The 12,543-nt window shown below is 40.9% G+C and overlaps 1 protein-coding gene across 1 annotated transcript in view; it reads left to right on the top strand.

Moving 5' to 3' along the window:
• Positions 1-83: 83 nt before the first annotated feature.
• RECQL (RecQ like helicase) overlaps positions 84-12,543 on the top strand; it is a 32,327-nt gene continuing 19,867 nt past the window's right edge. The window contains exons 1-5 of the mRNA XM_025402904.1: positions 84-293; positions 491-536; positions 2,111-2,171; positions 9,674-9,871; positions 11,007-11,186. Of these exons, the coding sequence (XP_025258689.1) occupies positions 2,156-2,171; positions 9,674-9,871; positions 11,007-11,186 (394 nt within the window). The 5' untranslated portion in view covers positions 84-293; positions 491-536; positions 2,111-2,155. The remainder of the gene's footprint in view (positions 294-490; positions 537-2,110; positions 2,172-9,673; positions 9,872-11,006; positions 11,187-12,543) is intronic.

Below are 12,543 nucleotides of genomic sequence, written 5' to 3'. Positions count from 1 at the left end.
TGACGCGCATGGTGACCACACCCCTTGACCAATTAGAGAAGGGTGTTATTTGTGATTGGCTGAACGGACCGACCCGGAAGGGTGGATGCTCTCAGCTGGGTGGCGGGAAGATTTTACTCCCAAGCAGAAGAAAGATCGGCTCGAGGCCTGGGTGCTTTGAAGTCGGAGATCCGAGAGTCGGAGATCGGAGAGTCGGACACTGGAGAGTCAGTCAGACACCAGAGAGTCAGACTGGGCTCCTCAGTGGGGAGAGGCTCTGGAATAAGTACTGTTACAGCTTTGAAGGGTCAAGGGTGTGCGTTTCTTGTTTCATCCTTCCCTTTCCTGCTGGAGGGCGAGGCCGGTCTGTAGCGGGTCACTTCCTTTCGCCCACACATTGGCGGAGGAGAAACCGGAACGTTAATCACTGCTCTGCTCCGAGAACTCGGGCCTTTAGGGGCACGTTCGCCTGCTGACCGGCCTTTTGATCTCCCCACTCTTTTCCATGCAGGAGCCTTGGCCACCGAAGCCTGTTTATTAGCAGCTGCCATTTGTTGGTAAATACTACTGGGGATGCTTCTTCCATCCCCTGCTTCACAGCAGCGGAAGGAAGGGCGTTACTAATATTCAATTACTATTGCCTCTAAATGCAGGTGGCGGGGAGAGAGAGGATTTAGCCTGTGGTACCTCAGTGGCGTTTCCTCCAACATTGATGACTGGCTGTCACCCTGTAACATTTTTCTTGTGGATGCCTAGCTTATACTTCTGAGTGACAAACCCGCTGTAGTTCAATTTCTGGATACATTTTATGTTGAGATATCTTCTGCTAACAAATCACATTATTTTGGGCAGGAGCAGTCTTTTAACGGCATAATCAAAGGAGTCATTTAAAATCGTGGGGGGAAATTGGATATATAGACTGTGTCTTTTCGTAAGGGTAGAAACAGCTCCTGCTGCCTTAGCAAACCTGAGCCCTCACTATATCAAGGCATTTTGCTGGGCTGTGCGGATACAAAGGTGAAGAGACTGAACCCCAGCCCTGCTAAAGGACCTTACAGTCTATGGAAGGAATGTTACATTTCCATTACGTGAAGAGCTGTTTGTATAAAGAATTAGAAGTCCTTGGTTTACTCTCCTATTTAGCCTTCTTTTAATGGTGTGGTTATTTCCACATTCTTTAGCAAGGCAAAAAAGAGTCAGCCTATCTTTCCAGCCTAGTGGTGGCTTCAGAATTCTGTGTAGAAAGGGCGTAAGGTCAGCAGTCTAAGGATAGGTGTTGCAGAAGTGACTTTTGGAGAGCATCTTAGTTTTAGAAAGTGTCCATATTAGAGAGATAGAAGAGGTGTTTTTAGGATTATGGGGCATTTAAAGTTTCTACTCTCAAGCCCCATTTTCCACTTGTTTATATGCATGCTTAGGTTTTAGTCATTCATAGATACTTAGAGTTCATTAATACAAACCATTTTCCCCTCCCCCCACCTCTAACCTTGTTGTGTTCTCTCCTTTTAAAATCTAGCTTTTCTATAGAATACCAATTTCTCTTTTAAGATTGAGCTTATATTGTAATTCTTTAAAGCAAGTGCTCAATAAAATGTTAGATGATTAATTTATTATTTATGTTGATGTATTTTGCTTAATCTGGTACACTTGAATCTACCCAATTTATTTATAAGATTGCAGTCCTCCCAGTTTTACAAGTAGGGAAAGAGGCTTAGAGGAACAGCATGTGTAACTTTGTGTAACATAGTAATGTAGTCACATAGCCATGGGTGCTAGAACTGTTGAATATTTGCTGTTTTTTGTTACATCACTTTGTATCTGGTGGATGTTTGCTAAGTGTTATTGCTACTGTATTTGTCATGTATGCGTTTATGTGACTTTGGACACTTCTCTTAAATCTAGGGAGTTAGTTGTTCTGAGTGTTGTGAGTTATTAAGCTGAAATCTAGAGAGTTTTCCTTAAAAAATTAGTGTTGAAAGAACCATGTGGTTCTTATTTGAAAGGTCACTGCAGTATATAATTTACTTTCTAACATTTTCCATGCTTAGGAATGACAGATTACTGTTGAGTGAACATCATTAATAGTACTATTTTTAAAAACTTGTTGTCACTGTTGTGCTTTTATTTTTAGAAAGAAATTTGGATTATTTTAGAAACAAATTTGGAAAGAAAAAGAATGGCGTCCGTTTCAGGTTAGTAGCAATGATTACATTTTCTTGTTTCTTCTGTTCTATTTCTATTTGTATGGTATTTGAAAAAAAAAATGTTTGTTTTAAAAATTCTGATTATAGAAATGATTTTTTTCAGCTTTTTTATTTAGGGAAAATAGACATTACAAACTTTGCCATGTTAACTATTATTAAGTGAATAATTCATTGGCATTAAATGCATTTAGATTGTTGGGCAACCATCAACACTATCCATCTCCAGAGCATTTTCATCTATGCAAACTAAAATTCTATACTCATTAATTCATAACTTTCCATTACTTCTCTTCTCCTAATCCCTGATAGCCACTATTCTACTTTCTGTTTCTTGACTATTTTAGATACCTCATATAAATGGAATCATACAACATTTGTCCTTTTGTGTCTAATTTTTACCTTATTTGTATCCAAATAAAGGCAATAGCAGAATCATTCTTTTGCCTATTTCTGTTATAGCTGAGTATACACTGACTCCTTCCCCAAAAGAGCAGGTACAAATTATCTTTATTCGTCTTTGGGTGATGCTCATTTCTCTTCTTGCTGAATCATGTCCTCCTTGGTAATACTGTAATGTATCGGAGAAGGACCAAATAAATGGAAAAACCCCAACTTGGTTTATATACAAATGTTAAAAAGGAAGAATGGCTTACAGCTATTAGAGTTCTTGTTTTTCAATTGGTCCTGTGGTCATAGCTTGTACTTTACAACTGCCTTCTTCAACTCCCCATTCCATATTCCTTGGTTCTCAGTTGGTAACAGGTCTTTGCTTGGTGGGGACTACTTGCCTTAGTAGTTTCCTGTATTTGGTTATTATAGTTTTCAATTAATTTTAATCACAAGATAAGGGAATACTGAGAAGTGCCTTAGAGGATCTTCTGCTTTCCAGACATACTCCTCCTTATCCCTATAGTGTGGCAGCTGTCTGATTTACTCTTAGTAGTCAGGATCACTTACCCCAGCCAGTACAGTAATCCCCTTCTTTGCCTGTTCATTTGTTGGCATGAGGAACCCAAAGTGGCCAAGTGGCAGTCAACTTCCAGTTTAATGGAACTGCTGTTTTTCCCCCTGGTACAAGCATTTCTGTCTTGGTAACTAAGACCTCTAGGCCAGCAAGAGTCCGATGTTTCAAGGATGGGAAGCAAAAATTTCACTAGTGAATCACTAAGGGTAAGGCTCCACTCCCATTTCCACCCCTGATTCCCGTGAATTGTGGTAATGGGAGAAACAGCACCATTCACTCATGTATAGCATGCCATATCCCGGAGGCTACTAGTCCAGCCTTTAAAGTGCTGATAACCAGCCGGCAGCATAATTGAGTCTGCAAAATGCCACTCCATTATTTCCTCAGGCCAGCTGCTTCAGGGTGTTGGGGAACATAGTTAGACCAGTTAATTTCTTAAACATGAGCCTTCCGTTGTGCTTTGTTTGCTATAAATGAGTTCTTTGGTCAGAAGTAATTTGGTGGGGAATACGATGACAGTCAGTAGGAATTCCCTGAATTCATGGATGGTGGACATGATAGAGCACTGCAGGCGGGGATGGTAAACTCATATCCAGAGTAAGCATCTGTATCAGTGAGAACAAAGTGCTGCCTTTCATTATAGACGGTTCTAATGCAGTCACTTTGCCATCAAGCATCTGACTGTCCCCACAGAGAATGGCGCCTCCATTGGAACTCAAGGTTGGTATGGGCTGTTTGCAGGTTGGGCACTGAGCTGTGGATGTCGCCAGATGGGTCTTCGTGAGTGACAGCCCATGTTGCAGAAGGCACTTTGTTCTTGATTTGGTTGTGCAAGGACAGGTGTGGTCCATGTCCAGGTCATCTGGTCTACCTGATTAATTATGCTTATCCTTTGTGGAGGTTGTTTTCAGTGAGCATTAACATGGGACTCAAATACCTTCACACTGACCGTTCAGAGAGGTCTATACATACATCTCTTTCTCAGACCTCATTGCCACCAGTTTTCCTATTTGCTACCTTCCAGGTTGCTAACCATCCTGCTAATCATTAACCGTTGCCTATGGTACTGTGGATGTATTCCTCTGGCAAAGTGAGTAACTATGTGCATTGCTTACTGCTGACGGGGAGGATTTCCCATCTCCAGTGTTTTTCAGGGCCGCTCTGGAGAGACGCTAGAGTGCTTTAGTTGTTCACTTTCAGGTGGTGACAATATATCATGCAGAGTCTTTTATAAATTAGGCCTGCATTTTGTTTCTTCCTTAGTTACAGGGGATCCCGCCATGAGGTCATAGGTGCAGGTTGAGGAGGAGGAGGCAAAGGGGAGCATGGCGCATGAGCATTCGGACTTCTTGTTCATGCCTTCACTTAGAACCTGCTCCCTTTGGCATATACCAGCTCCATTGTGATGATGGAGGTCTGCCTTATGAATTGATCGGTCAGATGACACCTGGTTGATGATAGGCAGCACGGGTCACATAGTCACTTAGTCTCTTGTAAGACCCGGGAGCAACCCAGAAATTGTTTCCAAAAGGGTGAGAGTTCTCTAAGCTTTGCTCCAAGATCCTAATCATCTTTGTTGTGACTCATCTATAGGCCAAAGGTGTCATATAACACCTCCATTCATCACAAACTTAACAGCACCATCAAATCTGTTGATGGCTCAATGGTAAGAGAAGATTGTATCATGGCATTACCTCTTGTTCGAGGTCCTACTCAAAACAGGCAAGTTTTGGGGTTACTTGGTAAATTAGGTGTGTGTTGCCTCCCAAATCCAAGTAGTCCATTAGGCTCTGTGCTGCTCTCTTAGTAATAGGAGGGGCCAGAGGTCGAAACTTATCCTTCACTTTAGAAGAGATCGGATCGCTCAACATGCCCCATACCCTTTGACTCTCACCAAGGTGAGAAAAATTCAGGCTTCGGAATTTTTATGGGATTTATCTTATATCCTCTGGCAAGAGTCTCTCTTAGCAATTTGTCTGTAGTAGCTGCTACTGCTGCTTCTTGCTCAGCAGGTCAGGCAAGCGTGATATCATCAATGCAGAGAGCAAGTGTAATGTCTAGTGGAATGAAAAGGCAAGCAGGATCCCTGCAGACTAGATTAGGGCTAGAGAGTAGATACAGCTCTGAGGTGGGAGAGTAAAGATACATTGCTGGCTCAGCAAACTGCTTTTACTGTGCTATACTGTTTCCCTCTGCTATAATAACAGGTACATGGGTATGGAGAATAAAGCATTCAACAGATCAATAGCTGAAGCCAGATGCCAGGGTATGTGTTCGGTCTCATTAATGAAATTACAGCTGGAACAGTGGCTGTTGTTGGAGCCGCAGCCTTATTAATTTTGCCATAATTCACTCTCAATCTCCAGAATCCATTGGCTTCTGCATACACCACATAGGTGAGCTGAATGCAGTGTGGAAGTCGTCATTATCCTTACATCTTTCAAGCCCTTGATGTAGGCAGTAATATTTTTGGTTTGCTGTATTGGTTGGTAAAGGCAGTTTTGCTGGCTTCCACTTGACCTTTCCTATCATGATAATCCTTAATTATGGGCCAAGAGACCAATGTGTGGATTCTGCCACTTGCTGAACATATCTGTTCTCGGTATACATTCTGGAACAGAGGAAATAATCACATAGCAGATTAGAAGGTCTGCTGTATATCACTAGCAGCCACTGGACTTGAGCCTGCTCCTCCCCCATGCCAATGAGATCACCAGCCTGCCCTTACACTGACTTTCTTAAATACAGAAAATATGAAAATATGGCTATTGCTTTATTTCTACCTTTTAAATCTCTGGCAACCAAAACTGCATTGATTACCTCACTTAAGTCGAGTTTTTACTCTGACTGGTGGATCACCATGGCATTTTGGTTTTCTAAGAATTAGCATCAGTTCACAGCTAATGTCCAGTAGTTTCTGAGAAGTGATTTCTCTTTTTCTAATGCACAGTTACCCTAATAAACGTCTCTAGTGAAGACTAGTAGGAAGATTCATTACATATATTTTTAGTTGTGTGGTAGAGTCCTTCCCCAAGGGGCTCCAACCTCTGCCTTATTCAAGGGCCTCTGGTTCTATAAGTTGGTTCAATTCTGGAAATTGGTCAAAGGATGGTCGCTGTGTTGTGGTGTTTCTGGTTCTGTTTACCAGAATCAGAGCTTTTTATTCTGCGTATACAAATCAAGTAATCTATTTCCATTTCAGGGACATCGCAGTCAACTAGCCAATCCAAGATCGTGTGGGTCAGACTATTCTGATTGCTGCCTCAGCTCTGTTGCCCTTCATGGCAACCACATCCACTTTATTTTTGGTCATAAATTCAATTGCCGCTGTTCAGCCCCCATACCTTGGAATCCATCATTGTCGTTGAATCAGGTAGTCTACTTGGAAGATGGTATTTCCCACTGTCATTCCTAGCTTACAGAGAACAGCCAGGGGAGCCCCAGCATCCCTGAAGAGCTCCGCTGATGCTGGGGCTCCCCTCATGACTGTATTTTTCACCGTCTTGGTGAAAGGAGACTCTGGATTCTCCTGGGGGACAGCAAGGGAGTGGATGATCAATCCATTTGATCATCCACTCGGGCACTGCTCTCTCTCTAAGCCTCTGGATACCGTCCTTTAGAGCATACCCAGGAAATTCCAGAAGTCCAGCCTCACTGGACGCTACACCTATTTTATTCCATCCCAGTTTTCTGACATTCATCTTTGAGGCCAGGTTTCAGGCAATGAGCCAAGCAAATTACTACAGCCACTTCTGGCCACTATGTAGAACATTAAATCCAGAATTTCTTAGTGAGCCCATATCAATAAGCTTAGCTTAATTCAACATTGTATTCCATAAACCCTGTTTCAGTACTTTATGATCTATTCCCATATACATTCTCTAGGTCTCTGATGTAGTTTGGATATGTGTCTCCTCCTAATCTCATGTTGAAATGTGACCTCCAGTGTTGGAGGTGGGCCTAGTGGGAGGTGTTTGGGTCATGGAGCAGGATCCCTCATGAATGGCTTGGTGCCCTCCCCATGGTAATGAGTGAGTTCTTGCTCTGTTAGTTCACGCGAGAGCTGGTTGTTTAAAGGAGGCTAGCACTGCCTTCTCTCTCTCTTGCTCCATCTCCCACTGTGTGACATACATACCTGCCCCCCTTTGTCTTCTGTCATGATTGGAAGCTTCCTGAGGTCCTCACAAGAAGCAGGTGCCAGCACTATGCTCCTTGTATAGCCTACAGAACCATAAGCAAAATAAACTTATTTTCTTTTATAAATTACCCAGCCTCGGATATGCCTTTATATCAATGTAAAATGGATGAACACAGTTTCTCTTGATATGTTTTGGCACATGCAGCTCTTTTGGTGCATATCATGTCTTTCGACAGGTTACATCTTTGTGTTTTATCCTCTAGGACTTCCTGGATCTTAAAGCACTGAAAGATGGTAGAGGCTGATTCTTAGGAGGATTAGCAGTCCCATACAAGGCAACGAGGACCATTGTGGGGACTTCAGTTAGGGGGACATTGTTTCAGAAAGGGAAGGCAGGTTAGAAGAGACTTGGCATAATTTAGTGGTTTAAGGTAACCTGCTTCATTGGAGTCTGCCCTTATGTTCCCCTCCAAATTTCAGAGCCTCCTTCCCAGTCAGTGTGCTGACTTTATAGTAAGAGTCCCTGCAAGGTTAACAATTCAGTTTGTACTGAAATTCAGCCATCTGCAGGATTTAGACTTACAGCTCTTTTTCCAAAATATTGGCCCTGTACCTATAGGGGATAAGGTTTTTTTAAGGACAGTCATAGAAACTTTGAGGTCCTTTAATGCAGATCCTACATTTTTCCCCTGAGTTCTTTGCACACTTAGAAGCAACCAGTCAACCCCAGTATTCTCACCAAAATGTTTGTAACAGCAAACACTTTGTCACCCACAGCCTTGCCTTCTCTAGTATTTATCTACTGGTGTCTATGGATGATGATTTAAATAACTTTTTTCACTGCGTGGTGACATAGAACAGTTATGTTCCCTTTATCAGTGGAAACAGGGTTATTAATGCCTTGAAATCTAATCAGATCAGAAAACCAATTCTATGTGGCCCAGAAGCAATTCAGAGAACCTATTAAGTTTCTGTTCTTGTGGATCAAAATTCTGTATTGGTTAGGGTTCAATCAGGTATGCTGAACCATTATGAGTGCTGTAAGTTTTATTATGGGGATTAAACCTTATGTGATCATGGGAGCTGGTTAAGCGGCTATCCCTGAGTCAGCTTCTGGTCCTGAAGTCAGCAGTACCAGCAGTGAGAAAGGAAGATGGGTGTGAAGTGTGGGAGGGTATGGATGAGCTGGAAGCTGCAAGGATAAGTTGAAACTCATGAGGACAAAGTTAGGATGCTGGTGTCCTGCTGAAAAGCTAGTGTTCTTGTCACAGAGGGTTGCTCAGCAACATGACCAAGAAGCCAAAGAAGCTGTGGGCCAAGTTGCTCCACCGAGAAGATTTAGCAGGAGCTGGGGGAGCTGGCTTCTGCCCCATATCAACAAAGTGAGGTAGCAGATTGCTAATATCATGAGTGAGTTGCAGAAGCACCTAGCCTTAGGCCAACCATCCCAATGTAAAACTGGCTGCTGCTTTATGTCTGCCTTCTAAATCTTATGCAGAGTTCACTTGTGGCCAAACTTAACCCAAAGTCATGCAGGGAAGGGTTGATACAAGGGATGATGGCAGTTGGTACAATGAAAAAGCACCCCAACATCCTATTTTAAATCACAACCATACATTTTATCTTATGAAGGGACACATTAAACCTGTATACTGATTAATGCAGGCAGGTATATGAGAACGCACCAAGAACGTCTTAAGATTTTTCTAGCTTCCATTGATGTGGTATCAAAAATCATCTCACTTTTTTACTTTAATACTTAGATTGATTAGAATCATACACTGAGGTTTCTTTATAAATTAGTTACAAAGGAGATAAAATGCCAATTCGAATACTACACTTGATTTCTCTTACTTACTACATCCTCTTGTTTATAATTACCAACTCCTTATCAACCATCAAATGAGCCCAAATAGGAATGCCTTCAATAAAGTACTAGCAAAGTAATTAGGGAATTAGCTTCCTTTTGCTTCAAAGTCTGTTTTACTTAAATGACTTAGGAGATCGTTAGACCACTTCTCTCCAACATAATAAAAAAATTATCATGTATTAAATATTTGTGTACCAGGTACTGTGTCTAGAACTCTTAATATATTATCTCACTAGCTCTTTATAAAAAGACGATGAAAGTTAGATATTATCCTCATTTTACAGGAAGGGAGATGGGGATACAGGTAGGCATCTTGCCTGAGGTCACTCAGCAGGTAAAAGGAGGACCTGAGATTTAACTCAGGTCTGTATGACTCAAAAACATGCTCTTAACCATTCTGCTATGCTACTTCAAGTTCATCTGTAATTGATACGGCAGGGAACACCCAACAATCAATCTGGAAACCTAAAGTTGTAATTTACTCTGTCTAATCATTGTATCCTCGCTGCCTCCCATAGCTCTGACTGAGGAACTGGATTCTATAACCGGCGAGCTACATGCAGTAGAAATTCAAATTCAAGAACTAACGGAAAGGCAACAAGAGCTTATTCAGAAAAAAAAAGTCCTAACCAAGAAAATAAAGCAGTGTTTGGAGGATTCTGATGCCGGGGCAAGCAACGAACATGATTCTTCACCTGCCGCTTGGAATAAAGAAGGTTAACTTTTCTTTTTGCTAGTTTTGTTTCTTCTCGTTTTTTAAAAAGCTAGAATGAATTCTTGCTAGGTCAGTGCTTTCCCGTAGGCTTAGAGGTGAAACTGGCCATTTCTCCAGTGGAATGGGAAACTTGCAGGTGGATCATTCTTTCCCTATGTTCTGTAGTCTTTAAATTAAGCTTTTATTATTCAGACATTGTTTTCCAATTATTGTTCTGGCAACATTGATCATGCTTAGAAAATGAGATACTTACTTCACCTACATTAACAAACAAGAAAAAAAAATACAAACTCCTTGCCAAAGTTTAGATCATTTTCCTGCCCTAGTGAACAAACCTTTCATGATCCAAGATCTTATCCAACATCATGTTTATCGATTATAAATAGAGTACTATAATAGGATAATTATAATAGAATAACTGTAGAAGGAATTGTGGTTTTTGTGGATGTTGCTTTTCAATGATTCACGTCTAAACAAGATATTTTCACCAAAAATTCCAGATAATTGTTCACTTTGTTCCTGATATTTGAGTATTTGATGATGCTGTGAATTCTCTGATCAACATTGAGACTATTTTTCAAACACCTGATCAAACACCTTCCTCTCTTGTGTGGGTTAATTCTCAACTGGCAAATTTTTACATTCGTTACTTTTTTTTTTTTTTTTTTTGAGATAGGGTCTGGCTTTGTTCCCCAGGCTGGAGTACAATGGCACAACCATAACTCATTGCAGCCTCAAAGTCTCAGCCTCAAGCAATCCTCCCTCCTCAGCCTCCCTAGTAACTGGGACTACAGGTGCACAGCACCACACCCGGCTACTTTTAAAAATTTTTTATAGGGACAGAGTCTTGCTATCACTTGAGCTCAGACTGGTCTCCAACTCCTGAGCTCAAGTAATCCTCCTGCCTTGGCCTCCCAAAACTGTTGGGAGCGCAGGCATGAGCCACCACGCCTACTATGTCTTATAACACATCATTTAATTTGTTTTTGCTTAGCTAGTGAGTTAATCTCAAAATTATTATCATAAAAGTTTAATGGTCTATAAGTATTAGAGGTCTTATATATGTTTGTCTCATTCTTATCAAACTTCTATAATAGTCTTATATGTTTGTCTGATTCTTATCTTTCTTTTTCTAGATTTTCCATGGTCTGGTAAAGTTAAAGATGTTCTGCAAAATGTCTTTAAGCTGCAGAAGTTCAGACCACTTCAGCTTGAAACTATTAACGTAACAATGGCTGGAAAGGAGGTATTTCTTGTTATGCCTACAGGAGGTGGAAAGAGCTTATGTTACCAGTTACCAGCATTATGTTCAGATGGTGTGTACTAATACAAATTAATTTAGAGTTGAAAAAGTGCTTTGTCATCATACATTTTAAATTCTTTTAAAAAATAATTTCTAATCATACATATGTAAAAATCAAGTGCATTTTTGTTTGATTTCTTCTATATTAATAGAAATTTAAAGTTTCGCTCAAAGGGGGAATTTATTTATTTTTTATTTTAGGTTCGGCGTATATGTGCAGGTTTGTTACATGAGTATATTGTGTGATGCTGAGCTTTGGACTTCTAATGATCCGTCGTCCAAGTAGTCAACACAGTACCTGATAGGTAGTTTTTCAACCCTTGCCCTCCTCTCTCCCTAAAGGGGGAATTTTTAAAACTTCTGAGATTAATCCTTTTATCTGGTTCCTGAAACATAAATTTAAAAGCCTATTGTACTGAACATTCAAAATCCTCTCTTCTAAGCTTTTCAAAACCCTATACTAAATTACTGTTAATCATATTCACCCTACAGCGCTATAGAACACTAGAACAGAAAATAAAAGGGGCAAAAAAACCCCAAAAATGTTGTAGGAGAAGCAACTCTAGAAGAAGAATCAGTAGACCTGAATTCTAGTCCCAGATCTTCATTGAGTGTCTGCCACGGTGCTAGGCGCTGGGAGGTACAGTAGTGAGCAAAATGGGCGTGGTCTTAGTTTTCACAGAACTCATAGTGTAGAGTAGCACTTTCTTAGACGTTAGTGTACATAAGAATCGCCTGAGGATTTGATTACGTGCAGATTCTGATTTTATGTGAGACCAATGACCCTGCATTTCTAAGTTCGCTGCTGCTACTGATATTACTGATGGGGAGTAGCAAGGGGTCAGCAAGCTTTTTTTGAAAGGGTAGATAGTAACTAATATAGGCTTGTGGTCCATATGGTCTCCCTGGCAACTCTTCAACCCTGCCATTCTAGCACAAAAGCAGCCACAGGTAACGTGTAAACACATGGGTGTAGCTGTGTTCCATTAAAATAACTTACAAAAATAGGCAACCAGCCCTTACTTTGTTGATCCCTGGTTTAGAGAATACGGGTAATTGCAAGCAATTGCAATAAGAATTTTGGGATACAGGTTTTAATAGGGAATTAAGACTGTACAAAGATCTAGTTTAGGGGCTGTCAGGGAAAACTGTTCTGAGGGAGTGGTGTTTAAGCTAAAAGTTAAAGGGTGAGTAGGCAGAAGGGACAGGGAAGGAAGGGTGTTCATTCAGAAAAGCAAGATGTGTGAGATCCAAAAGCAAGAGAGAACATTCACATTATGATGTATTCAGTAACCTAGAGGAATTCCTATGTGGCAGTCAGTGGTAAGACATGTGGAAAGAGTCTTTTTTTTTTTTTTTTTTTTTTTTTG

Source organism: Theropithecus gelada, chromosome 11, assembly GCF_003255815.1.
Source record: "Theropithecus gelada isolate Dixy chromosome 11, Tgel_1.0, whole genome shotgun sequence".
Taxonomy (NCBI): Eukaryota; Metazoa; Chordata; class Mammalia; order Primates; family Cercopithecidae; genus Theropithecus; species Theropithecus gelada.
Note: the sequence above shows the minus strand (reverse complement) of the source record. Positions and strands in the feature narration are given on the sequence as shown.